Here is a 26645-nt window from a genome sequence, read left to right as displayed (position 1 = left end):
TAGTCTAAGAATGATATTATTAAGGGTACCCATGAAAACTCAGCTTAATTCTATTTGAGATTATTTTTCAAGGTTAATTTACCCAAAATACTTTTGAGGGTACCTTCTCACTTTGAATACCTTATTCTGTTATGAGCCCTTATTTGAGTAACCCATTAGTGTGTATTTGCAATGAAAAAGAAACGTATTTTTTGGGTTTGATAGGAGCTCATGTGTTGAAGACCCAATTTAAAATATTGCGCGGGTATTATTTTGAACAGAATTATTTGCTTAATATTTTCAGGAAATTAACCCAAAGCACTTTACCATCTTATTTACAAAGGTAAGAAAATACAACATTAGCTGCATTCAACTGGCAAGTAAAGGAGAGCTATACCCATATTTCTACATTTTGATAACCTGGATACAAAATTTTATAATAATTCCATAATTTTTACTTTTTCTTCAATATTTTTCTTTATGAATAGGTAGAGGCAAATAGCTTAAAGAAGAACTAAATGGTCAATATGCCCTTTTGGGTAAAAAAAACTGTCCAAAACAGTCTAAAACGTATAAGAAAGCTGTTTTGGGTGAAAGAATACCCTTTTGTAGGGTAGAAGTAAGATTTTAAGTAATAAGACCGGTACCCATTCAGAATTTTTAATACAAAAAATTCTTCTGAGAAAAATTGAAGAATCATTTAAACAAATTATTTTAAAAATTTACCAAGGGGTAAAAAAAAGAAACTTTTTTATCGTAATCGTCAAGAAACCTTCTATTTAAAGCGTAAATAATGTTAAAAATCACACAAACATTATATACGCTATAATTTTTGGTGTAAGGGGTCTAATAAAGGTACCCATATTACTCATCACAATAAATTTTAATAATAGAAAACAGGACACTTTTACAATTAATAAAAAAAAATTTTTGGCAACAACTAGCAAGAAAGTAACCAATTTAAGGTAATATTTTTAATAACCCCCATTTATCAACATTTACCCAAATTGTATTCCCGGAATGATATTTTTGGTATTAGCTATTACCTATAACCAACTATTTTTTTTTTAAATCAATTTCAGGTTCACTTTTTAATATACGGGTTAATTACACTGGTCAACAAGGTTTTTGCCAGAAGAACCAAAATATACTTTTCTAGTAGTTTTTGGGGTGCTGAATCTGAATCTGAAGTCAGAAAAATTTGATTGGCCTTCGTTTTTGAAATATTACCGTTAGAAAATGTCAAAAAACGTAATTTTGGCTGTTTTCGAGGTTATGTTTTTATGTAGAGTAATTAATTGTGAATAAATTTGTAACGGTGCCTATAAGAGCTAGTTTTATTCTTTTAAAAAATGTTTAAATCTTTCCGATATCTCTTTTATTGCCCGAGATATTTAAAATTTAAGTAGCGGTCTTTGAATCAGAAACAACATTCGCCAACCAAATTACACTTTTTTTGCCACAAGAATCAAAATATATTTTTCTGAAGGTTTTTGGGTTGCTGAACTTGAATCCAAAATCAGAAAAATTCTATTAGCCTTCGTTCTTAAAATATTACCGTTATAAAATGCAAAAAAGGGTTTTTTTTATAACGGTTATATTTCAAGAACGGAGGCTAATAGAATTTTGCCGATTGCGGATTTGAGTTCAGCAACTCGAAAACCTTCAGAAAAGTATATTTTGGTTCTTGTGGCAAAAATTCTGTGACCAGTGACTTAAACTTTAGATTAAGTTTAGTTTCTCTTTGACTTATTAAATGAAACTTAAGATATCTCGAGCAATAAAAGAGATATCGGGAAAATTTAAAAAGTTTTTGAAAGAAGAATATTTGTTCTTAAAATAACCGTTACAAATTTGTTTACAATGAATTACCCAACATAAAAACAGAACCTCGAAAACAGCAAAAATTACGTTTTTTGACATTTTCAAACGGTTATATTTCAAAAACGAAGGCAAATCAAATTTTTCTGACTTCAGATTCGGATTCAGCACCCCAAAAACTACTAGAAAAGTATATTTTGGTTCTTGTGGCAACAAAAAAGTTAAATTTTGTTGACCAGTGTTATGTATACCTATGTATGTGTTTTAGTACTTATTCTTTCCCTTAAAAAAATAAAGTTTAAATTTTAAAATAATATTTAAGGAACAAAAGAAGGTATACAGGGAGACCTCTATTGAAGTAATGAGTATTCAAAAAAGAGGGCTTAATTGAAAAAATTATTTAGGCATACCCGTTAAACAGGGATCTGAATTTGAGTAAACAAAAAGAGATACCCCAAATTTGCTTTCAGGTTTTGACTTTATAACGAAGTTGTATTAAATTTAGCTCCAGGAATCACTGTCCTTTATACCCATTAGTAGTTTTTAAAGCCTTTTACACATTAAAGTGACATTTAAACCTTTAACAAATTTATTTATAAAATAAAACTTAAATTTGATATCATTGATGACCGATTATTCACCTGAAAAAAAGTTTAACTTTTTTTTAAACTACTCGCGTTTTGAATGTTTTATCGTGATTTTGCACGTTTACTTATGCCATTATACCTCCAATAACAAAAAAATAAAATACAAAAAATAGATATACCTACAAATTTTCCACCATTAACATCACTGACATCGATACTGTTACACGTTTTTCACCCAAAAAACTACCTGACATCGTCGTACACAAAATGTTCTCCTGTCCAAAAACTGGAAAATAGTAGTATTTTCCAAAACAATTCTCGGTCAGGCGACAGCCACACCAGAAAAACCCAAAACTATAAACTACAAACTGAACATATACACAAACTGGCCCCGTTTATTGTCAACGTGTGTTGTTGCAACAGAAGTAGCAAGCAGCGTGTTATGTAGCCATAGCCAGCATCCAGAATCCAAATCATAGCATTGCTATGATTTTCCCAGAAAAAAAAAAAAAAACAGCTTTTGGCTTCGAGTCAGAGAACCCACCATCATCATACAGACAACAATATAGCAGAAAAACCACCAGCACCAGTGCAAGCAGCACTATCACCATTGTCGACCATTGCCACCATTTATATATCCATAGCACCACTATGGACAGCCTATTAAAGATATCAGACAATTTACAGCCCCTGCAGCAACATACAAGCAATTTGTCCAAAAAACGCCACTGCATACGAAAATCCTGTAGCAAGCACTCGCACTCATATGCATGGATATGTTGTAGAAATGGCGCCCAATGCGGGGATATCGGGGAAAGGCAGATGGACCAAATGGACATCCATGTAGCACTATCGGATATCGACACCAATTATAATTCCATTCCCTGGGATGGTGCTGATAATTGACTGGCTGTCCCGCCGCCCACTATACCCACTTTACTCACCCCACAGACCCGCCTTCCCAAAGTTTTCAGCTCTCTCTCTCTCTCTGTTTCTCTGAAAACGATAAGGGCCTCGCACAGAGAGGAAAATCCGGCCAAACGGCTTGTGTTAATTTTAATTTATCCATTAATTGAAACCCCGGTCGCGTGAGGGAAGACACACACAGGCCTACAGCTTGTGTCTGTCAATTGAACTCACTGGACCGCATCTGGATTTCACAATCAGATCCTCGAATCCACTATACATTCGTCCATCAGAGATAAAAAAAAAAAATAAAATAAAAGAAAATCCAATTCGATAAACTACTCCCGTTCGATTGGATTGGGGACTACATATACCATAATATCGACTAAAGTTGGATTGGGTTGGGTTGACCGGGGGTGTGGGACAACTCAACTCCAAATCCAAATCCGACCTAAATAACAACTATGGCCGCCTTCATACGCACGTATGGGATATTCCATTTACGATAATCGAAGAAAATTGATAGAAAGTCTATTCATCTACGAGAAATTGGTAATCGTCGTTATGGGACTCGAAAGATGGCAAAAGGGGGGACTGTGATGAAAAAGGATGGGATGAGTTGTCTCTAAACAAGCTTGAAAGAGATCGACTTTTTCTCCTCTCTTTTCGACTGGTTAGCCATTCATTTTAACTGGAAGACCGTCTCTATACCCAAGGATAGATAGAGATTCATATCTTTATTTGCCATACGAGAATATCCTTATGAATATCACGTAAAGGACCAAGGACCTTCTATACACAACACACGATGACTTTGAACGGACGACGGGACGGAAGACCGGGACGCATAGAAAAGCCTACCTTATGTGTAAATATGCACTGTGTTTGAGTTTACTCTCTTCCCTTCTCTGGCAAGCCTTTTTTATTTATGACGGTTAATTTTATTAAAAGACCACCCCCCACCCTTAGTCCATCTTTTAGGTTTTTTTTTTTTCGTTTGTTGGCCTCCTCGATTGAGAGAAGATTCGATCCGTTTTTGTTTTCATCTTGGTTTTTTTTTTTTTTAGTTCCTATATTTTATGTCCTTTCATATCCTAAATGGGATGAAATTGCTTCCTTAAAAAGGAGGCGGACAGGAACGGGATATAAAAAAGACGAAAAAAAAAAATCTCGAAAAGAGGAAAAGAATTGCCCATATAATTCGTTTGGATTTGCTTGGCAAAGATATGGGTACGCGGGACTTTGAGATGTGAAATGGGGATGGATGGGGATCGGGGATTGTTGAGAGGATGAAAGAAATATTTGTTATGGCCAAGGATTGAATACCATATGCTTTTGTTGTTCTTTAGTTTTTTTTTTTTTGTTTTGTTTTTTTATTTTTTTAAGTGGAAAGGGTATAATACCCTAAGGAGCAGTGAAGGCGAAGAGGCGCATCATCATCGTTAAACTGTGTGTGATCCTTTCGAATGGGGCAGAAGATTTTGGGATATTTTAGCACCTTATTTAGGATTTCTTTATTTTTTGTTTTTTTTTTTTTTTTTTTTGTTTTGCGTGGGCACACCAACCGACCATCAGTTTTGGAAAGAAGAAGTGAAGTGATATAGACGCGGGATGATTTTAAGGATGCAAAAGAATTTAGGAGTTATAGCTGGCGATGAATTGTTTGACTTGGAGGGATTAACGACTGTACGAGGGTTTTTTTGGTGAAAAGGTCGATAGAGGTGGGTATTAACATTTTTACAAGGCAGTTTTGTATTTTTTTTTTTTTTATTATTTGGGATGAAGTGTGAAAGTTAAAACATTTTTATTGTTAAATTATCGGGATGGCGTGATCCTGGATGCTCATTTACCAAGGTGATAGTTCAGTTGGATTAAAAGGTAATCGTGTTTGATATTCTTGCGTCGGAGAGGAGAATATTCAATTTGTTGTAAATAAAAAATAAAAAGGTTAAGTGATAATTTTCATAAGGTAGAAAGTTTTATTTAAAGGAATTCAGCTTGGATTATAAAAAGGTAGTAGGTATAATAGAAAAAAGGATGCGAAAAGAGTTTTTTGTTTAACCCAAAATCAAAAATCATATTTATTGCCTTAAATCTTAATTGGGATCTTGAAGTTAGATTTTTGAGATTGAGAAGTGCTATAGTACTTATTTTTAAAGGATCCTAAGACTGACGACAAAAACTGTTCAACGGTTCAACAAATTGGTGGATTACTTTCTCATTTCTATAGATAATAATTAAATGAAATATTATTTATTTTATTATTTAGTTAATAAAAAAGGTTTTAAATAATAGTTAGTTTTTACAATTTCTAAATTTCAACAATTGTAATTTAAAGATAGAGTAGGTACCTACAAAATGCGATAATTTTGGTAGTTGTTTTAAAACGATAATAATTTTGTTTTGTGTTTGTTTCTTAGTCAGACCAAAAATTGTATTTCTTTTAAAATCTATTTTGAATCAAACTACATAAGTAGTAAAACTATTCTGACATACTAAAACTTTGTTTTTTTTAGAAAAAAAAATAATAGGAAATTATGCTATTTGATAATAACAGCTATCAAATTAACATTTTTGAGTGACAAAAGTCGTACAACAATTAAAATATCATTTTGTCATTTTTTTAAGTTTAAGTGGATAGTGAAAATTTCACTTTGACAATTAAAATATTAATGTTGACTAGATTTTACGTTTTATTTTATTATAATAAAACCTATTTCTCTCTTTTTCTTTTTTATTATTTTTATTATTTTAAGTATTTTCTTTCTTTTTTCAAAAAATTACTTAAATTGAATATTCTTTACAAAATAGTGGTGATATTATTTTTTCTATTATAGGTGATATAATTGTTTTGTTATTTTCTCCCAAACTATGTGAAGTAAAATCTTATTGCCAATCAAATTTTCTCAGTAAATCATACATTTTACTTCAAAAAAACACAAAGCGCCTTTAAATTAGTACACATTAATTTTTTATTTAATATTTTTCAATAATTTGGAATGAGAAATTGATATAAAAAAATGATGATAAAATATCAAAAAAAATGTCCAAAATGTGACATTTAAATATCATCCTGATAATAAAAATATTGTTTTAACATTTTAAATATCATAAAACACATTTTATAGAGCATTTTTGGCTGATATTTAAAAAATGTTAATTTGATATTTAAAAAATGTTAAATTGATAGGGTCAATGTGGGTAAATGTAAACAATTTCATGTCTTTTTTTTCTTTCGACTTTAGATTTTTATATGTTTTCACGAAACAACTTGAATGGTATCTTCAAATGCAAATATGAAATGATGGCAATTCTTCTTTATAAATATAAACAAATATTTCCCAAATTGTTAACATTACTGTCAAATATGGCATGTTTACAAATACCCCACCATGTTTGTGTTTTTTTACAAATTCGGGGTAAATGTAAACGGTGATTTAAAATTTAGAATTTCCTCTTTATCATATGGATAACAACTCGAAAAACGTTCAAGAAGGTATTTGACAAAAACTTTTTCAAATTACAATAAAAGTTTTGTTTTCTTCCTTTGATTCTTTATATAGGCGCCCAATATGCATCCTGAACAGCTCTGAACGTCATATTTTTTGTTTTTTTTACGTCAAAGACCAATTTGCAACATCATTCAATGAAAATGATGGTGTTGGCTACTTTAAAATGTGACTCCGAGGCACTTTAGCAATAGTAATTGACTAAAAATATGTTATTTTTATCAAAACCAATAAATTCAGCAAAAATATATGTCTATATTTACCTCCAGAATACGTTGTTTACATTTACCCATTATGAAAAATATTCTGGGGTAAATGTAAACACATGCAAATCGACATAAATGTCCTGTATTTTAAAATTTTCTTGTATCACATAGAATCTACATCAAAATTCGAAACTAAAAAGTATTTGCAAAGTATACTGACTTAATTGAATCTGCAAAAATATTTAATATTTCTGAAAGACTAACAACTTGTTTGGCACTTTCAAAAATTATCTTTCACGGAAAATACGCTCGTCGAATGAATACTCACTTGACAGCATTGAGTTTGACGTATAAGTTAAAAGATGCATGCGTCCGCGATTTGTACTTATGTATACGTCACAGAGACTTAACTGAAGCTAGTTATGAGCCATGTTCTCATTTACCCCTGTTTACATTTACCCACATTGACCCTATTGTTTTTTTTTTGGTGTAGATTTGAAAAGTTTTCGGTTTAAGAACTTTGATTTTGTGTTGCAGATTGTACAGTTCCGTTCTAAAAAATTTAACGTAAACATTTTATCAAGCATAAAACACACAAAACGTGTTTAAAAAAATTCACTAAAAACTATAAACCTAAAAAAAATTTGAATACTAAAAAACTTATTCTAACCATTTATTCTATGTTCTATCTATGCAAATCCCATAATCATAAATTCGAATTTTCATAATTCTTCTGATTTTTGGAACTTTTTTTAGGACCAAAAGAACAATGCCACCCATATACTCGTACCAATTTTGGAAGAGTTCAGTTTTCTCAAAAACAGCCCAAAGGATTTTTATGATAAAAGGTCTATCTTTTGATGAAATCCTTTTTTTTTTCAAAAATTAGTAATGGTACCTGGTGCTGCTATAGAACGTTTTTTATTTTAAATTTTTGAATTTTTCCCAAGTCACTGTTTCTATTCCAATGAAATTATTAGAACAAAATCATTCATTTAGCTTTAATATAAATCAAAAATAAATTTTGTGGCTTTGAACAAAATTGCAGAGTCAAATTTTCGAAAATGAAGATTAATTTTTTTTTTTTAAATCAGTTCAATACTCCATACCGAATCCTTTATTGAAAAAGGTCTAAAAAAGGCTATGTACCAATTTAGAGGAATAGGGCCCGCAAAAAATTTTCGATACAGGGCCCCCCAAAGGATTAGCTACTCCACTGTCTACAATGTTTGTTTTTGTTTTGGAAATAGGTAGCAAAATGTAATTAAAATGTTAAAAAAAAAAACATGTAAAAAAAGAGTTGTGACTTAAAACACTTAAGGTCATTCTGAATTTAAACTTTTCAAAAATAGTTAGAAAAAAAAAACAGTTCAAATAATATCCTCCTCAGCCCAGAGATCTAAGTCATGCGAAACAATAGTATATTTTCCCAGAAATTGAATTTTGAGTTGCATTTTATTTTTTTTTTGTCTTATTTCAAAAAAATCTCTTAGAAAAAACAAATGCATGTCATTTATATGACCAAGCTCATAAATTAGACCTAGCAAATATAGTTTTCTTATATCCAAGCCAAGAACTAACAAAAAACTAAACTTAGGTATAGTCTTTTTGTTAGAATATAAAAACATTTTTTTTAATTTTATATGGTTTTTCAGTTTTCATTTTCAGATTTTTTTTTCTGGAATACCTGCAACAGTTCATAATCCCAAATTTGCCATCCATAAATAAAATGTTCATCTCTACAGAAAACAAAAAGGGTATAACTTAATCAACTACCGAGTCATAATTTTCACTTTATCAAGTCTTCAAATAACGATCTCTTAATATCCTTTCTCTCCCCCTATTAACTTCAATCTGTTAAAAAAAAAGAAACCCGAAACATTTGTCAAAAATTAATTCACTCCAAGCCAAGGACATCATAATAATATAATTTTCTATCAACGATTTATACAATCTATCTATTTATCTCTTTCTATCTCTATCACATCCATTTGACATGTTCTAAAATGACCATTCAATTAACCCCATGCCATATATTCCGCAATATCCATCTAACAAAATCTACATACGAATAATTTTCTCGTATATAGGTACTATATCTCGCACTCAAGCATTTACATATCTTAAATGCTAATCAATGAACTAACCCTCTCACATACGACGAGTATAGCCTTTGTCCATTTTCATTCGACCCTCCGCTCAATTAAGCCGCACAACACAACATACACTATACCTACACTGCAGTAGTAAGGCAAATTTCCACTTCAATGACCCATCAAAAATACATATAGACTACATCCATTTCCAGATTTCGTCCTTATAAAATATAGACCTACTCTCGCTATACTAACCCCCGAACTAATCAACCCTCTCACAAAAGTAATACAAATGTCCTGACTGAGTTTATATAGAAAAAAGCCCCTATAAAAAAAAAAAAAAAAAAAAAACATAATAAAATAATAAAAAAAAGGACATTTTAAATGGCCATTCAAATAAATGGACCGTTGCACGCCCTGTCACGGTGATTATCCTTTTTGCAATCATTGCAAAACCTGTGTGCTGCAGTATTATATAGTAAATGTGGTGTTGCAATTTTTTGCAAAGGGTCATCTCTATGAGCAAAGGACATAAATACAGGACAAAAAAACAAATAAAAAAAATATCCTCCAAGGACCAGTAAACAATAAAAATCACTGTTTTTTTTATTTTATTAGGAACATTCGATTTGATATGGCAAATAATGCCAAATAAAAATTACACCCACCCTCTCTCAATTAAGGACATTTTCTTTCTTTCTAAGGATGAATGTAAAAAGGACTTACCTTTTGAATAATTCATATTTCACTTGAAAGTGGTTCCTTAAAAATTCGGCCGATGATGACAATGATTGCAATTTCCTCACGTAGCATTTTATAGATGTCCTTTATTTTGCAGAGTGTTGACCACTAAGTCCTTCCTTAATACGCACGAGAATTAATCTGAAAGTGAACAAGAGAACAAAAAAAAGGATATAAATTAGTTAGAAAACCACAGGAGATACTATATAACTCTCTTCTAAAGTATCCAAAAGGATTCTTCCTTTTTTCCTCCCTTGAAAACCACAATGTACTAAAACAACCCCCCCCCCCCCCCCCTTTTTTCTTAACTAGATACTATATATACCTGATCCCTGTCACCACAAATTTATTTCATTGCAGGTACCTATCCAGCAGAGGTTTAGATCAGGGATGTTTTAAAGGAGCGAGAGCTAGGAAGGATGCCAAAAGGATATGTAATTAAATTTTCTTTATAATGCACACAGCAGTGAATGTGGTGGTGATGGTGACTCTAAGACTCAAGATGCTGGAGAAAACCTGAGAGAAGAAGGGCCAGGTACCTCCTATATCTAAACGGTTTTCTTCGCAGTGACAACAAGAGGACTAGAAAAACACTATAATCATGATGCTGCTTTAGGAAAAGGATCTCTTGGCTACTGCTGATGATGATGATGAGGTAAATACTGCTAAAGCATCACAACGTCTTTGCGGAAATGCAAGTTCCTAGTCTTTCTCAATTTTTTTCTCTCTACCTCCGCAAAAAACTCTACACTTTGCAATGCCACACTGATTCAACAAAGTGGATGTAATGTATCCTTGAAGAAGGACTACCAAGGTAATAGCAAGAAAAACGATAGTAAAACCTAACCAAACCAACGAAAACGAAGAAAAAAAATATTCAATCTTCATCGTTGTCGTCCTTGGTCGTCGTCCTATGAGTCCAGCTTCAAAAAGGATAAGATGTCTCACTAAGATTTTTTTTTTTTTTGAGGTAAATATTTTCGGAAGGATATATTCTGCTTTGATTGGTATAGTGCTTTCTCTTTCCTTTTTTTTTTCGTGTCACCCTTTTTTTTACCTTCCCGCACTATATCACAATCATCGTTTGAAAGTGATGAGAGAGCGGCGCATCGCGCAAAACACTCGACTCATTGCAATCAGGATAATTGGAAAGGATAAATGAATTAATGTTTACTAATGTTTCGCGTTGCTTTTGCTGATTCTCTAACAAACAGTCACACAAGTAACTTCTTGTTTGATAATGTGATACTGCTGCTTTTCTAGAGTTGAGATGAGATGGATGGGATGGTTGTTTGACAAGATGACTTATATTTACTTGTCTTGAGCTTTTCATTAAATTAACACAAGAATACTATAAAGAGAGACTGTGGAGACATATAACCTATGGACCATCATCATCAGGATAATATAAAATACACACACACACAAAGACTTTAAGGGTTTGGGGTCGCAGGTGAAGATAAACATAAACCATGATTAAGTTTCTTCATTAAGATGCGTTTTGGGATGACTTCTTAACTGAAGAGACTGAGAGAATGGAGAGAAAGAGAGGCTTAAGTTGATGAAGAAGGTGTTTACCATACAAAAGCAAAGGCTCTATGATTCAATTCATGTCATTGTTCATTAAGATTGAAACTGACTATAGATATATAATTTAATTCAAGGAGGAGAGATGAGACACAGAAAGATTCCTCTTTTGCTTTGTTATTAAATCCTTTCACAAATTTTAGGAAAATTAAGCTTCAAAACCGAAAATTTTCAAGGATTTCGTTAATTGAGGGAGGCACTATACAGTAATAGTGCACATTCTTAAGATTTGATTAATATGCTTAAATATTATTTACTGTAGAAGATATTTACGATTCACTCTTAAAGGAGTAATTGTTTAAGAATTTTGTCAAAGTTCATTCAACACGAGTGGATTATAGAGAAGTTAGATTTGTAAAGAGGACATTTTTTAACCATATGAAATTGTTCAATTAGGTAAGGTCAAGAAGAGTTTGAGGTCATTATTTGAATTGATGCTTTGTAAGGACTTTTTGATAATGAGAAGAAAGAAGAAGAAATGGAAGAAATTAGTTTTGGGAAAGTGGGTAAAGGCTAGTTTGGTACATTTCGTCAACTTTAAGAGGACGGCAGCTGCCATAGAACCGTTTTTTCGATTTCACGATTTCGACCAAAATTTGTATACAGAAACCTTAAAACAATCGTTATATATGTATAAACATTTGCAAGTTTTTTCAAAAAACACATTTTTGGATTATCAAAATATATTTCAAATTTTTATTTTGAAAACGGTTTGATGAATTTTATCAAAATTTTGTTTTTATGTATTGAATAATATATGGCATATACCAACATTTTTTTTTTGTAAAATGTTAGAAATTTTTTATTTATAAAAAATTATTTTTTTTTTTAACCGGCTTGAAAGATTTTCGATTTTTTTTTTTTTTCTAAAAATTCCTTTTTATGCAATAAATCAAATGAAATACTTGGTTTTGTGTAAAAGATCATTTAAAATGGTGTTTAAATAATTATAGGTAAAAACAGATTTTATTTTTTTACACTACTTATGAAATTCCTTAAAAATATCAAAATTTAATTTGTCCCTGATTTTGTTCAGTAAAAAGCTTTAACATTAAAGTTATTTTTACCATAAAAGCAAGTATGTGCTACCCCATCCGTGCATTTTACTTAAACATGAAGTCAGAAGCAAACAAAGTCGTAAGAGCGTACAAAAAAACAGGAGTCATAATTTTTAGCTAAATGCAGTCCATAACCAAGTAAGAATTTTTAAAAATTGGCAAGTGAAAGATGTGCTTCCATTGCAATTGAAAGGAAAAAAATCAAGCTCTTTATTTGAACTTAAATATAATCCAGTTAAATTTAATCAATTGTTGCAATAAACTCTATAAACAATTTTGGTAAAAAAAAAAAATAAACAGATTAACTGGTAAAATCAACAAGTTTTTCCGGTAAAATTGAAAGTAGAATTTAAAATTGCAATAAAGTTAGTAAGATATCTCGATTAAATTAACGGATCACTACTGTACAATGCAAGGTACGGAATATTCTGGTAAATAAACACAGAAATGTAGTAATCTACGGAGTGCTCCGATAAATCACAAGACTGCTCAAGCAAAATCGAAATCAATGCGATAACTTGCTCGCTTTAAAAATTATAAAACTACCTTTTTTAAAACAAGACCGCCTCATAGAATCAACAATCAATATTTCAAGATCAAAAAATTGCTCTGGTTAATTGAATCAGCTCACAAAAAAAAAAAAAATAAGAAAACGAGTCGTTATGAACAACTTACAGTTTTGCTTCAATAAAGCCAAAACCTTTGGAATCATCTGTACCTAAGCCTTTATAGAAGCAAAATTTCTAGTCGTGTGGACAAAAATTAAGGACAAAAACATTTCTTTAATAGAATATCAAAAAAAATTGAAAAAGCTCATAATCTCATTTCTGCTATTGAGCGAAAATACACATCCTCACAAGGCTGACTATAATTCGTTAAAATGCTTACTTTTATGTTTTAGGAAATATGACGAAGCAATTCGTTCGCATTTGACATAAGCTCAGCGAAATATTGTTTTTTTCTCTTTAAAAGAGAAATTCAAAGATTTCTACTAGTGGAGTCACTAAAGCTCAAAAATTGGCAATATTAGGGAACCCGGCCGAACAGCTTAGATTTTGATGATCTTTTTTTTCAAACGTCGGTAATTAAAAATACTTTAAAGTCTATAGATTAAAAATTGCCGGTGTTGCCGTTTTGATTTTTTAAATTTAATTGAAGATTTTTGTGAACAAAAACAAATTTTTTTCAAAAATTTTTCTTAAATTTCATAAATTAATTGATGCCTAAAGATTGTCTAGGAAATTCAAGGAAAAAAAATATATGGGAGTGAGGGACAATCTTCCATAGTTCAAGCGATAGATGCAATTTTCTTATTAATTGACTTCAAACACAAAAAAAAAATATTTGAACACAACGGCAACACCTACAATATTCAAATATTTTTTAAAAGCTAGAAGCTTAGTCATATATGTAAAATTTAAATTAAGTTAATTAAATGAACGGCTTTTGAAAGAATGGTAATTGAACTCAGATTTTTGAAAAAAAAATTATTGAAAAAATTTTAACATGTCGTTTTTTAAACTTGGTCGTAATATAAAATGCATTTATTTTCAATTTTTTTTGGCCGCATTTATTATGATTTCAAATTATAAAAGGAAATGTCAATATGTATTACGGTTTATGAAAAAAATTAAAAAGCATTTCATTTTCGAACAACTTTTTTTAATATAAGTTTTGAAAAAAAATGTAACTTATTTTTTTTTTTAAGTTCAACATCTAAACATAAAATTATTTTTTATTCATTTAATAACCCTTACTGTTGAATAGCAAAAATTTAAAGTTCCTATTTACCACAGTCTTTGAGAAAATTAATTATTTCAATGCAAAAATTCAGTTTTAATAAAAAAAAAACCATTGAAATTGAAGTAATTTTTCATTTTTTTTTTTTTCAAAAGTGTGATATATTTTACCTTTTTTGCTTCGAAATTCAACTGATAATATTTATGGCCAACAATTTTTTTTAAATAAATTCATATTTTATTAGAAAAAGTTTGGAAAAAAATCATTTTAAATTTTTCTAATAACATTTTTTTTTTTAATTCTGAGTTTGAGGACCATTTTTTCAAAAAGTCTTGATTAAATTTAGTGGATTTAAATTTAAGAGATAAGAATGAGCTTCTGGCTTTTTAAAAATGTATTTTAAAATATTGTAGGTGTTTCCGTTGTTTTAAAAATATTTTTTTTGTGTTTGAGGTCAGAATGTTGGAAAATTGCATTTATCGCGTAAACGATGGAAGATTGTCCCTTATTGCCTTTTATATATTTTCCTTAAATTACCTAGAAAATCTTTTGCTATCATTTGTTGTATGAAATTTAAGCAAAAAAAAAAATGGTTTTGTTAAAAAAAATTTAATTTTAATTTTAAAAAACAATACGGCAACACCGGCAATTTTTAATCTATAGACTTTAAAGTATTTTTAATTACCTACGTTTGAAAAAAAGTCCTCAAAATCAGAGCTGTTCGGCCGGGTTCCCTAATAATTTGCTTTAGTTACTCTACTATACTATCTATTTATTTTTAAACTTTTGATAGCCTTTAGACATCATAAGATAGTTTGGAGTAAAAGATTTTGTTATTACAAAACCTATACATTTTTGAGATCATCCATAAAAACAAAGATATTTTGAAATTCAAAACTCAAGTACATGTGTATCACTGATATCCTTTCAATAAAGGCTCTAAAGAATCCAATCTCCTCCGGCTTTCCAAATCTTCAAATTTCAGTCAAATATTGCCTCCAAATCAAAAACCCTTCAGTATTCAAAGATACTCTCTATTTCTCCTGAAAATCGTACTTCATCGAAGTTTCCTGTGTGATTTTATACCGCGTGACATAAAATACCCAAAATAAACAAATGACGACTCAAATACACATCCAAAGGACATATCACACTTAAAATCTACCATTTTCAACAAAAGTACAAATTTGATCACATTTCTCATGTATCCCTTTGAAGATTCAACACAGTCATAGGAAAAAGCAATGGCGTCCGATATATAAATGCAACAACCAAAGTCACCGCAGCTTCATCAAAAAGCCGTCTCCTGGTTCGTCCTTTATCCGTCACCACCGCCGCCGTCTGCTGGTCTACAGCGACGCACTCTTCAAATGAAGAGATTATAAAATTAACATCGTCACGTTGCCAGCAAACTTAATTAATGCTCCTGTGAATGTAGTAGATTTCCGATGGAAACATTCCTCCATCCAAACATATCCTTAATGCAATAGCACAATCGGAGAAACAAAGCTGGGAACTGGAAGAAGGGGTCCTTATTGGACTTGCTTGATGGTATTTGGAGCTTGACGCCATTCAAAGTGTATAACGAGTCGAGATCGATGTTTTTGTGCCCGCTCTCTGGGACCTTGATTGCATTTGTATACACCTCCCATTCTCTTGTTTCTTCGCATTCACATCCTCATCAGCATCCAGTACATTCAGATCTCCAACAAACATCAGCATCGTCATCGGTCGGGATATAATTTGATTTGTCACAAAATGCATTCAATGGAAATGCTATACAAACACCGAAAGGGTTGACTAACTATGTCGGTATTTCGGGTATTCGTGATACAATTCGTTGCGAGTGAGAGAAGAGGGTTTATCGAAACAACACCATTTGAAGCTGATTGATTGTGGTTTTTGTGTGGTCCTTTCGCAAAATCCTTTTTATGAATTTACAAAAAAAAAATGTATATCCTTTACCCTTTAAAAACTTCCCCAAAAGTTCTCCTCTCTCCTATCCACCGTCGTTCTAGTTGACTGCAACACGAAGAGAGACTATCCACCTTCGGAACGGGTTTAGGGTGTTGGATAATTTAAATAAATTAATGAGCGTAAGCCAAAAGTTTAATTCGCCCAAAGGCTATTGACTAATTGACAACTATTAGAGCGGGACAAAAAGTTTGCTCATTGAATTTGCGGTCGTTTTTGGAATTTTCAGTTTCGGTTTTTCAGAGGGGGCGATATGGCAAACCTATAACGGGTTAAATGTGTCTGAATGCGGGTTTGTATGTCTGCGGAGTCTGTGTATAAATTTGGTGTTCATTTGGTAAGCCCCAAAACGACGACGAATATTCCACGAATTCGGCAGAAATTCTAACCAAAAAAGGTTTGTCCTTTTTTTTCTATTTTTCTGTTGGTGTGAGTGAAAAACGGGTGGTGGTCGGTTGGTTAGTTGGGCTTTAGATTCTCCTTGACTAAGTTTGAAATATATCTTTTGCTTTTGGAATTTCTAATGAATCCTTGAAGGATAACACAAAAACTATATTCTGAAGTCATCGGTCGTCGTCTTTATAGGAAGGAATGTGTAGACACTTGAAGAAGAGACAAACGACAAAGTTTTGGTATTTTAGAGTTCATTAAAGTTTGGTGAAAACTGGGCCATGCCATGTGCTGTGACCCAAGATTGACATTCATTGAACCGAAATGGTGGATTCCAATAATATTTCTTTGTTTTTTTCTGTTGAATCAAAGATGTGACTAAGATTTAAATGACGATGATTATTAAGAAAGATTGATTTTATGGCTTTGGACTATTTGATTCTAGAAAAAAAAGGACCATTTAAATGAGGTGTTCCGAATTTAGGGCAATCATTGATTTCGAAATCAAGTGTTAAACGTGATAGTGATAAGTATTGAAAGTTTAAATGGAGGAATTTTCCTTGAGTTTAGAGAATTCATAGATTTTTTCAGATTTTTTTCAATATTTTAGGAAGTTAAATAAAAAATTCATAATGAATAATAACTTCGAAAAATCTTTGGAGGTCTTCAATAAATCGACGAAATTTTTCCAGAAATCAACAGAATTCATAAAGAATTTAAGCGATAAATATTAGAAATCAATTGAGATTGTCAAAAAAAAAGTGGTTGTTTGTAAAGCCGGTTTACGTGATAACGTCATACAAAAAATTCATCTAAAAATTATGCATTTATCAACTCAAATATTCATGTCAACCATGTCTGCACGACATCTAAAAAAGGGGCTAGAATTTTTTGAACCACATCAGTTTTCATCAAAAAAAAAAAAAAACAAAAACAAAAACATGAATCTTTTTTGTCTTCTCTTTTTTCTATGACAACCTGTATTAAATTTTATATCATAAGAAAGCTTATTATTTCACCTTTTTGTAAACGCTTCAATCATAATTCTACGATGCCTACAAAAAAAAAGAACTTTTTAGAGCCAACCATGTCGAAATTTCAAACTGAGAATATGGCACTTCCCAGCTTCAAACTGGCAACAGATCTCCTATACAGGTGTTTTGAGATATTTCTGAAGTTTTTTAAATTTAACATTGTGTATCTTGTAGTAAATGAACCGTTATGTGTGATATATCAAATGAAAGGTAATATCAGCATGCTTAATAAAGTTAAATTAAATTTTTGTCTGCTTTATATCAAAAGAAAGAACCTGTTGAAAAATAGAACTTTATTTTACCGTTATCTCACAATTTTGCACAAATATATTCGTGCCTATTATCTTTCTAAAGTATAAATTTCATTCATTTATCTGTGCGAAGAAAAAAAGATCAAAATAGAAAACGGTTAAAAACTGTCAAAAAACTTGGACAAAAAACTTGTTTTTCTCGTTATTCGGTAAAAAATCATTTAAAAATATCATTTCTTGAGCATGCATGCGCAAGATTATAAACTACATAACGCTACGAAAAATTTAAAAAAATAAAAACCCACCCAAAAATAATCCGAAAAAAGTAGGTGTTTTCACAAAAATTTCAAAAATGTTCCTACTTATAATCACTACTTTTTCAAAGGTCTACCTCATGTTTAAGTTTTAAAAAAAAATGTATAACTTGGTTTTGAGATTTTTTAGAATTTGTTCAATTGTATTGTCAGCCTTAAAATAAATTTATCTATCTTTGAAAAAAATAAACTTTTTAAAACTTCGCGTTTAGAAAATGGCAATTTTTTTCATTTTTGTTTTACCAATATTTACCCTATTAAATGACCGAATTTTTAAAATCCTTCAAATTTATTTAACTTTAGGTTATTATGTTTCAAATAAGGTATACAAGATTTTTGTACCTCCAATAGTTTATTTTTAATTTTGAATTGAAATTTTTGCTGCACTGCTAAAAATTTAAAACGGAACTGGAGAAAATGGCGTCACTTTTTCGTGGATACTGCCATGGTTCATCGATTTATAAGACGTTGTCACGTCAAAATTAAATATATTAAATCCGCAACTTAAATGTTGATTTTATTTTACTAATTGCCTTATTTCTTGATTGATTCCTCTGAGCTTTTGGATAATCCGGTAGATTTCTTGAAGATTTCTGATGATTTACGATAATTATCCCTAGTTTTCAACAAATTTTTAAAGTTTAAAATAAATCCCTGGTCTAGACACTTTAATCACCCAAAAACAGAACGATTTTTGTAGCCCCCTTTTCCTCATTTTCAATCCAATTCGTCAGCTGTTAAAAGATGAAAAAAAACCATTTCGCTTCGTCCACTCATTTGCTCCAAGTCCTTAACCCAGAATAAGTTCATTCCAACCTTACACAATTATGTACCTACAAGAATACCTACGAGAAAAAAAAACAACTCGCAATGAGTTAAGATTTTTTTTTCCAACTCGATTGCCAATTTATTTTAATTGCAATATTTATTGAACGTAAAGTCCCGTTTACACAATTCTCTCTTTTTTTTTTTACATAGTATATCCCCTGCAATATCGTTTTCATTCTTCTCATCTTAAAATCGAATAAAAAAAATCGTTGAAATAAAAATCCACCAACAACAACAATATAACAACAAAAAGAATGAAAAAAAAAAAAGAAGTAACAACAAGGAAAAAAGAAAGAAATCTATCCTCGATGGTTAAGTCCTCGTAAAGACTGGTGGTAACACAAGTCGTAAATTTAAATCCCATCCATTGCACTCGCTCTGCGCTGTGTGATGTGAGCCCAATTCCCATTTTTCAAGCCCAATTCGTATCAGTATTATCCTGAATTGAAACCCAATTCGAATGATGATGATGACGAGAAGGACGATTCAGGACGAAGGAAAGGTAGGAAGAAAAAAGTCGTCTCTGTCGTTTGTTATGTTAACTCCAACTCCAAGAGAAATGCGCCAGCCAACTCACAGTTGATTTGTCTGACGCAGGATAATAATGTGTGCCGAAAAGGAAGTCATTAAATCGTTGTAAAAGTTAGCAAGGATAACAGAGAGCTAGCGGAGAATATAGGTAGACTCGAAGTTAGCGACTATATAAGAAAAAAAACTTCTTCTTTTTCTTTGGCAAATAGTATAGTTATTGGCATCTTTCGCAATGTGTTTAAGGTACCGTAGTTCCTTCCTGCCTTCGTTATCCTTTCTCTCTTTTCTTCCTCCCTCTAGCGGCAGTTCCTAGCATCATTGCAGTCGAAGTTACAGTAACAGTTGAATCTAAAAAAAAAGCCTTTTTTTCATTTTATATATTAGTGTAACTCTCTAAGAGGAGCAGATGTCGATATAGAAAGGGCCAAATCCAGCAGGGGATAGAGTCATAAAAATAAAATGAAGACGAAGAAGACGAGAAAAAAAAATACGAGTTCCACTTTACCCTCCCAGCTTACAGGATTATGTGCAAAGAATTATAGCACTGGACTAGTGACACCGTTTACGGTTCCATAACGAGACTTAATCCTTAAGAGCTTCCTTCTTCCTCCTACTCCCACTTCTACTACTAAACTTGGTAAGGTACTTTTGCTACTCATACCGCGCGCCCCCTGCGGGTAAGGATTTTAAGTGTTTTGCTAGCTTAATTTACCTAACAGGCAACACACACAAATAAAAAAAAAACTCCCAAGTAGTTGTTATTTAGGTCGGGATTTCTTTCCAACAACAACAAACAGAACGAACAGAATAAAGAAAAAAAAAAAGTAAAAAATTAAAGGACCCTCTTGCAAGTGGCCAATTTAGAAGATTGTAGATTGGTATATAGAATGAAGATTAAAATCGAAACGATTTTCCCAGCAAAGCCTAAGGTCAAAGTTGTAATAAAATAAATAAGAAAAAAATACAAACAAAGTGTATATTGTGTTCCGCTTTTCTGAAAATTATAACAAAAAAAAAAATAAACGAAATAAAACATTTAGGTAAGAATAAAAGAGAGAGAGTATAAGGAAAAGAAGGACTATTTTAAGGATCCATGAAATAATTTTAATTGGAAGACATAAATTCAATTTACAAGTGTGCTTCCTTATAGGTAAAAAAAAAGACTGTTATAACGACAATTTTTAGAAAAAATTTCGAGTTCATAAAAAAGTTCAAGACTTTATTCTTCTATAGAAAAAGTAGGTATGGCTTTTAATTTTCATTGCTTGTCAAAATAAATTTTATTTACCTTTGGTGGCTTATTTTATTGGGGAAATGAAAATGAAGATTTACAATAACTTTTTTTAGGGGTTTTTGGTTACATTGATTGGTTCGATTTTTTAATTTTTGGTTAGCCCATGAAATCCTGTTAAAAACCACTGGGAAGATTTGAGGCTCAAATTATTGGAATACAAATTATCTTCAAGACCTTGTCATTCATTGATTTTATCGAAAATTATTTTTAAATACGACAAATCACGAAAGAATATTGAAAATTCGATATTTTCAATTTTTTTTTTTACTTTTGACAAAGTTGAGTTTCAAAATTTATGAGAAGTAAAAGGTCAACTGAGAAAAATATTGAGAAAAATGCAAAAATACGATTTTTTAATTTTTTTATTATTATAAAAATTATTGTATTTTAACAAAACCTGGTCAAAATTTACTTTGTTATGTTTTGTAACTGTTTTAAGTTTGTTTATAGAAAAATATTAATTTGTGACGAATTTAGTTTGAAAAAATATATTATTTCTAACAGACTTCCAAAAAAGGAGGAGGTAGATATGTAATTCAATTATATGTATTTTTTTTTTTTTTTTGTTACCTCATAATTTTGAACTAAGTGAACGAATTTTGATAATTCCAATTTCGTTCAGTTCTGGCTATAGAAACTATGAGAAAAACCATAAAACCCAGTTTTGACCTATGGAAGTCGGTTTTGTTTGTTTGATAAAAATGATTATTAATCAAACAAGTTACCGAAAAAATGTTTGATTGTTGAAAAGTTTGAAATGCCCTATATTATTTACTTTTCTTATGGTCTTTGACCTTCTTAATTTTGAATCTAGCATTAGAATGGCTCTAACGTGCCAAATTTTTGATATATCGAATTTTGAACTTTGAAAAACACTCTTATTGTGATGTTTTGGCACGAGTTGTTTGAACTCGAAACTACTCGAAGTTTCTTGTAATTCAGATTTTTAGATGAAGAAATTTTGTTTTGGGGGTAAGGTTTATGCTTTTTTTTTAAATCCGTTATCTAGATAATCGCCTTTGCTGGCTTTATAAATTATTTTAAAGACTTTTTACCTAAGCAACAAATTGTTTTATATCAACAAAAACATTTGCCCTATTGCTTGTCAAAAAGTTCCCAAATGGCAAAATTCAAAATGATGGCAAAGAATTGAAAAAAGTATAATAAATAGAAATTTAATTTTATAAAACTTGAAAATTACATATATAATTTTTTTGAAGTGAAAACTTCCTTAGTATCGTAGTGATTTGAATGAAACAAAAAAGCGACAGGAAAAATCAATTGATTATAACTTTTTCGTATTAATAGATAGAAGAATGAAATTTATACTGTAGATAGGTAATAGAATAAACTAAAATTGTACAAAATTTCAAATCTTTAAATATTGAAAATCCTAAGATAACGGTGAAAAAACACGTTATATATTTTATACTTTAATAAGCATATTGATAATATTACCTTTTATCTGATATATCACACATAACGGTACGTGAGCTACAAAATACACAATTTTAAATTGAAGATGACCAACTACCAGGAATTACCGTTTGAGATTTTTCCATGGTTGGCTTTAAAAAATTCATCCTTTTTTTGTAGTCATGTTAGAACTATGATTAAAATGTTGTATAAAAGGTGAAACAATAAGCTTTCAGATGATATAATATTTATTCTAGGTTGTCATTTAAAAAATGGATTTAAAGGTGTTAAAAGAGAAAAAAATTGATGTTTTTGCTTTTTTTGATGAAAACTGATTGGGTTCAAAAAATTCTACCTCTTTTTGTAGATGTTATATACACATGGTGGATTAAACAATAAGGTTTCAGGTAATATAAAATTTATTATAAGTTGTTATATAAAAATAATGGATTTAAAGGTGATGAAATAAAAAAGTTAGATTTTTTCGATTTTTTTTTTAAGAAAAATGATTTTTTAAGGTTTCACTTCTAACATTAAGGTTACTAAATAGGGTTGCCAAAAGTGTTGATAAACTTTAACACATTAACAAAAATCAAAAATTGTAAAGCAAATCAAAAAGCTTTGAAAATTTGTTTTATAAAAAGGTTTCTTTACAAAATTCAATACATTGGTTAAACAATTTCAAGATGCTGAACTTTAATTTTTTTTTCGTAATTAAAACTATTTCTGTTGCACACCTGACTTTGTATAAATATTAAATGCTGTGGCGAACACGTGTAGGACCACGGACCATGGTGCAAGTTCGTTTGTCCATTGACAGTAACTCAAAACATGATGAGTTACAAACATGTTTCTGTGACGCGTATGGTACAAGCAAATTAGGAACGCGTCCTTAGAATTTACTTCATTCTTCCAAATTCTGATTCAATTCTTGTAAAGAAGTTCATATTTTACTGTGTTGACCGTGTATACTCTTTTGTATGCCTCTGACATCAATCATCATTATTTTAACGAATGTCATTAAATCAAGGTTTTTCTTTACAAGAAAAAAAAAAATTAAAAAAGAAACGCTGTCAAAAGTTTTACATCATTATAATCATAGTTACTCACACATCACCTTCATGTAAATAATAAATAAAAACACAAACACACAAGTTTCTCAGTAATAACATTAAAAACAAAAAAATAATAATTTTCTTTCAACCTTAACTCATGTGCACTTGCAGTTTGTTAAGCGCGGAGGAAATTCTCTAGAAAAAAACTCTGACTTTTTCTCTCTGTTTTTAATATTTTTTATATAAATAAAAATTGCAACTTGCATTAAAAAAATATAAAAAAAAATGAAAATTCCATGAATTAAAGACAACAATTTTACACCTTCGCTTGTAAAAAAGTGAGAGATCCTTTCAAATATGCGAAATGTTCTTAACTTTTCTCTTCATAACCCCGAAGCTCTACCTTCTCCCCCTCGTCGCCCTTCAGGATAACATCAACAAACTTCACAAAATCCTCTTATACATGGAATCCTTTTGTGTAAAAAAAAAATAAAACATAAATTTAAACAAATTTACTTTTGCATTTACATTTTACACATCTTACACTCGGTTCGGTGAAATAATAATTTCACACACTCTTCTCTTGTCGAGTCTATAGGAATGTTTTTTTTTTTTTTTGTATTTTTTTTTTGCATCCCTAAAGGACGAAATGTAGAAAGATATTTCCGTGCGTGTGTTTATAATCGTTGCTCCTTTTGAGCGCTTAACGAGGTGAATATAGGAAAAAAGGAACTTTTTACAAAAACAACAAAAAAAAAAAGCACATTCATCAGCATACATTTACGAAGGACAATGCACCCCTGAGCCACATTCATACTGTAAGTTCATATTCCTTTTTTTTTTACTTCCTCGTCAAAGTGAATATTTGAAAAAAAAAAAAAATTTTACGCTCGAAAGTAATTGCATTCACTTAGCACAAGCCAGCCCCATCCTTTATCCTATTTTACCCTCTGAAGTCTGTCTCAAAGGATCTTTCTCACTTTTTCTATAAGAAAGGCAAAAGAGTTCATTTAGATCTGGCGACTACGTCAGGACATACCCTCAAAGTGTATAGGCTTTTTTGAGTTGATAAATCTTCACTAAAATATATGGCGGCCATAGTGGAACATCCTTAAGATGATGTCCTGACAAAATACAAAAAAAAAAAAACAAAAAAAACAAGATAAATGACTGAGCATTGTGCGAGTGAGATTCAAGAGAAGGAGAATATGCTGATGACAAGTAGGACGCAACAACTTTGGTTAATGTTTCCCGAGGATTTCTTTGCTTTTTTTTATTTCGCCCCCGCTATTTCAGTTCAAAAGAGGTCATACATAATGGAATAACAGCAACAACCCGTAGTTATAGTTGATGGTTTACGAGTTTAATGTATTTTCAATGCAAGGACTTTTGGTGGGAAGCATACAATATAGAAGTCCTTGTAGAACGTTATATTACAAAACCAAGAATAAGGAACACAAATCTCATTTGTGTTACACTGAAATCGGTAATGTTGCTTTGGATGTTGTGTGTTGTGTGTTGTGTTTTGTTGTTCCGCCACGATGATTGATGGATTTTACATTCCTCCAAGAAGCAGGATCCGGCGAATGTGTTGCGTGGAATGATGGTGACTCAGTGGATTTATATAAAAATATCAGGGCCGTAGTTCTTAAATGCACAGAAATCCTAAATTTCCTTGAGGACAAATTGAAATATGCACCTTGCTTGGACCCGGACCTGACAAAAGAAACAAGCCTTGCCCTGCAATGAGTTTATAACAACCAAAGAAAGTAAATTGTTGGGGAGTATAGAAGTGAGCTGTGCTGCTGTCAGTCAAGTCTTGTGTGATATTATCCTTACCCTTGGATAAATCTTTTTTTGATTTTGACATCATCATCATTGAAAGTGAATTAAAGGAAACAAGGGCAAATGCATTGTTTTTTTTTTAGGAAAAAAAAAAGAAAAAGAAGAAGAATTTCAAAATCAATAACTCACTTTTTGGTTCAAATGAAAATGTAAACATCCAAACAAGCAGCTTTAATAAACACGTCAAATTGAAGAAAATTGTGTTTGGTCTCTTCTATCACGCAGATAAAATCACTTTTTCTCTTTTCAACAAATACAACAAATTTATGGATAAGAATTATTTTGCATGCGGTTGTATAAAATTGTTATTGAAAGCAAACACTTTTTTATCAACGAAACCCGATTTAAATTCTCGAAAACTGACGATAAACTAAAATTATTATTATTTTTCTATAATTATTGACAAATTAAAAGCAGAGATTAATTTTATTCAGAAAATACAGTTAAAACTATAAATATTTTTCGCAAGGTTGTAAAAAGCTTTTAAGCCATTGAAATAGGCAACGAAAACAACAATTTAACCATGAATTGAATGCAAATTAAATTAAAATTATTTTTATTAACTAAAAGACTTGAAAAAAAAAAATGTAAATAAAAAGTGGACAAGAAAGCAGAAGAACTCTTCAACTGGCTTTGGACAGATCAAATAAAGTGAAACAACAACACTGTTGATAAAGTTTAAATTTAGAAAGAGATGCAATTATAATAACTACGGTTTGATTATGAAAAGTTAACATGTAGGTTGTTTCACTTATTCTCTTGCTGATTTATTAATTAATTTAGCTTTTTAGAGTTTTTCGTTTTCTTATTTTGAAACGAAGTAAGGTCTCCCTCAATCTAATGTATTTCTGTAGTCTGGAACCATTGCGACAGTTTTTCATTTTGTTTTGTTGTGTCACAACAAAAAAATGTAGCGATGGGTTGGGTGACTTAACAGAATTATAATTAAAAAGCAATACCCCAATTAAGTCTATTATGTCTTATTTGCAATAGAAAATAAATGCACCACACTCTTATGGAAAAAGTCACTTAGCCCTGTCACAATCATCAGTTAGGCTATCAAACGAATAATATCAATATACAACTAATAGATATTCCTAGGAATAAGTTCTAACTGAGGTTTATCTAACTATTGAAAAATTGGTCCTTAGAATATTTAAAAAATATTAAGGAAATAAAACAAAATTAGAAAAAACTTTATTAGATTAAAGGCCAGGCCTTTGCAGAAATTTCGAACTTCCACATCTTCCAAGCATTTTAATTTTTTTAGTAGTTTGCTCACAAAATTTTGTTTTCCTTTTTTAACCCTCTGTCGGCACACGGGTGCGAATTTGTGCAGGACAAAAATAGAAAGTGGTCACAAAAAAGTGTCTTTATAAGGGTGAAAATACATTTTATTGGAATTGTGAATACAATATTCGAATTCCTCGGAAACTTCTACATCAATTTCATGTATGATTCTCTATAAAATAGTGAGACCGAA

General features: G+C 30.8%; 1 protein-coding gene across 4 annotated transcripts in view; it reads right to left on the bottom strand.

The window, feature by feature from the left end:
• The window catches only part of LOC129917979 (teneurin-m), a 666088-nt gene that overhangs the window by 577780 nt on the left and 61663 nt on the right, over window positions 1–26645 (bottom strand). For 3 of the 4 annotated variants that reach the window (XM_055998248.1, XM_055998250.1, XM_055998251.1), the window contains exons 1-2: window positions 25292–25435; window positions 9831–9986 (exon numbers count right to left, since the gene is read on the bottom strand). In XM_055998248.1, coding sequence (XP_055854223.1) covers window positions 9831–9846 — 16 coding nt within the window. In that variant the 5' untranslated portion in view covers window positions 9847–9986; window positions 25292–25435. Of the gene's footprint in view, window positions 1–9830; window positions 9987–25291; window positions 25436–26645 lie in introns of those variants that run through there. The other variant, XM_055998249.1, reaches the window with a different exon arrangement.

Source organism: Episyrphus balteatus, chromosome 4 (assembly GCF_945859705.1).
Source record: "Episyrphus balteatus chromosome 4, idEpiBalt1.1, whole genome shotgun sequence".
In the NCBI taxonomy this organism is placed as follows: Eukaryota; Metazoa; Arthropoda; class Insecta; order Diptera; family Syrphidae; genus Episyrphus; species Episyrphus balteatus.
This window is presented reverse-complemented; position numbering and strand designations above follow the sequence as displayed.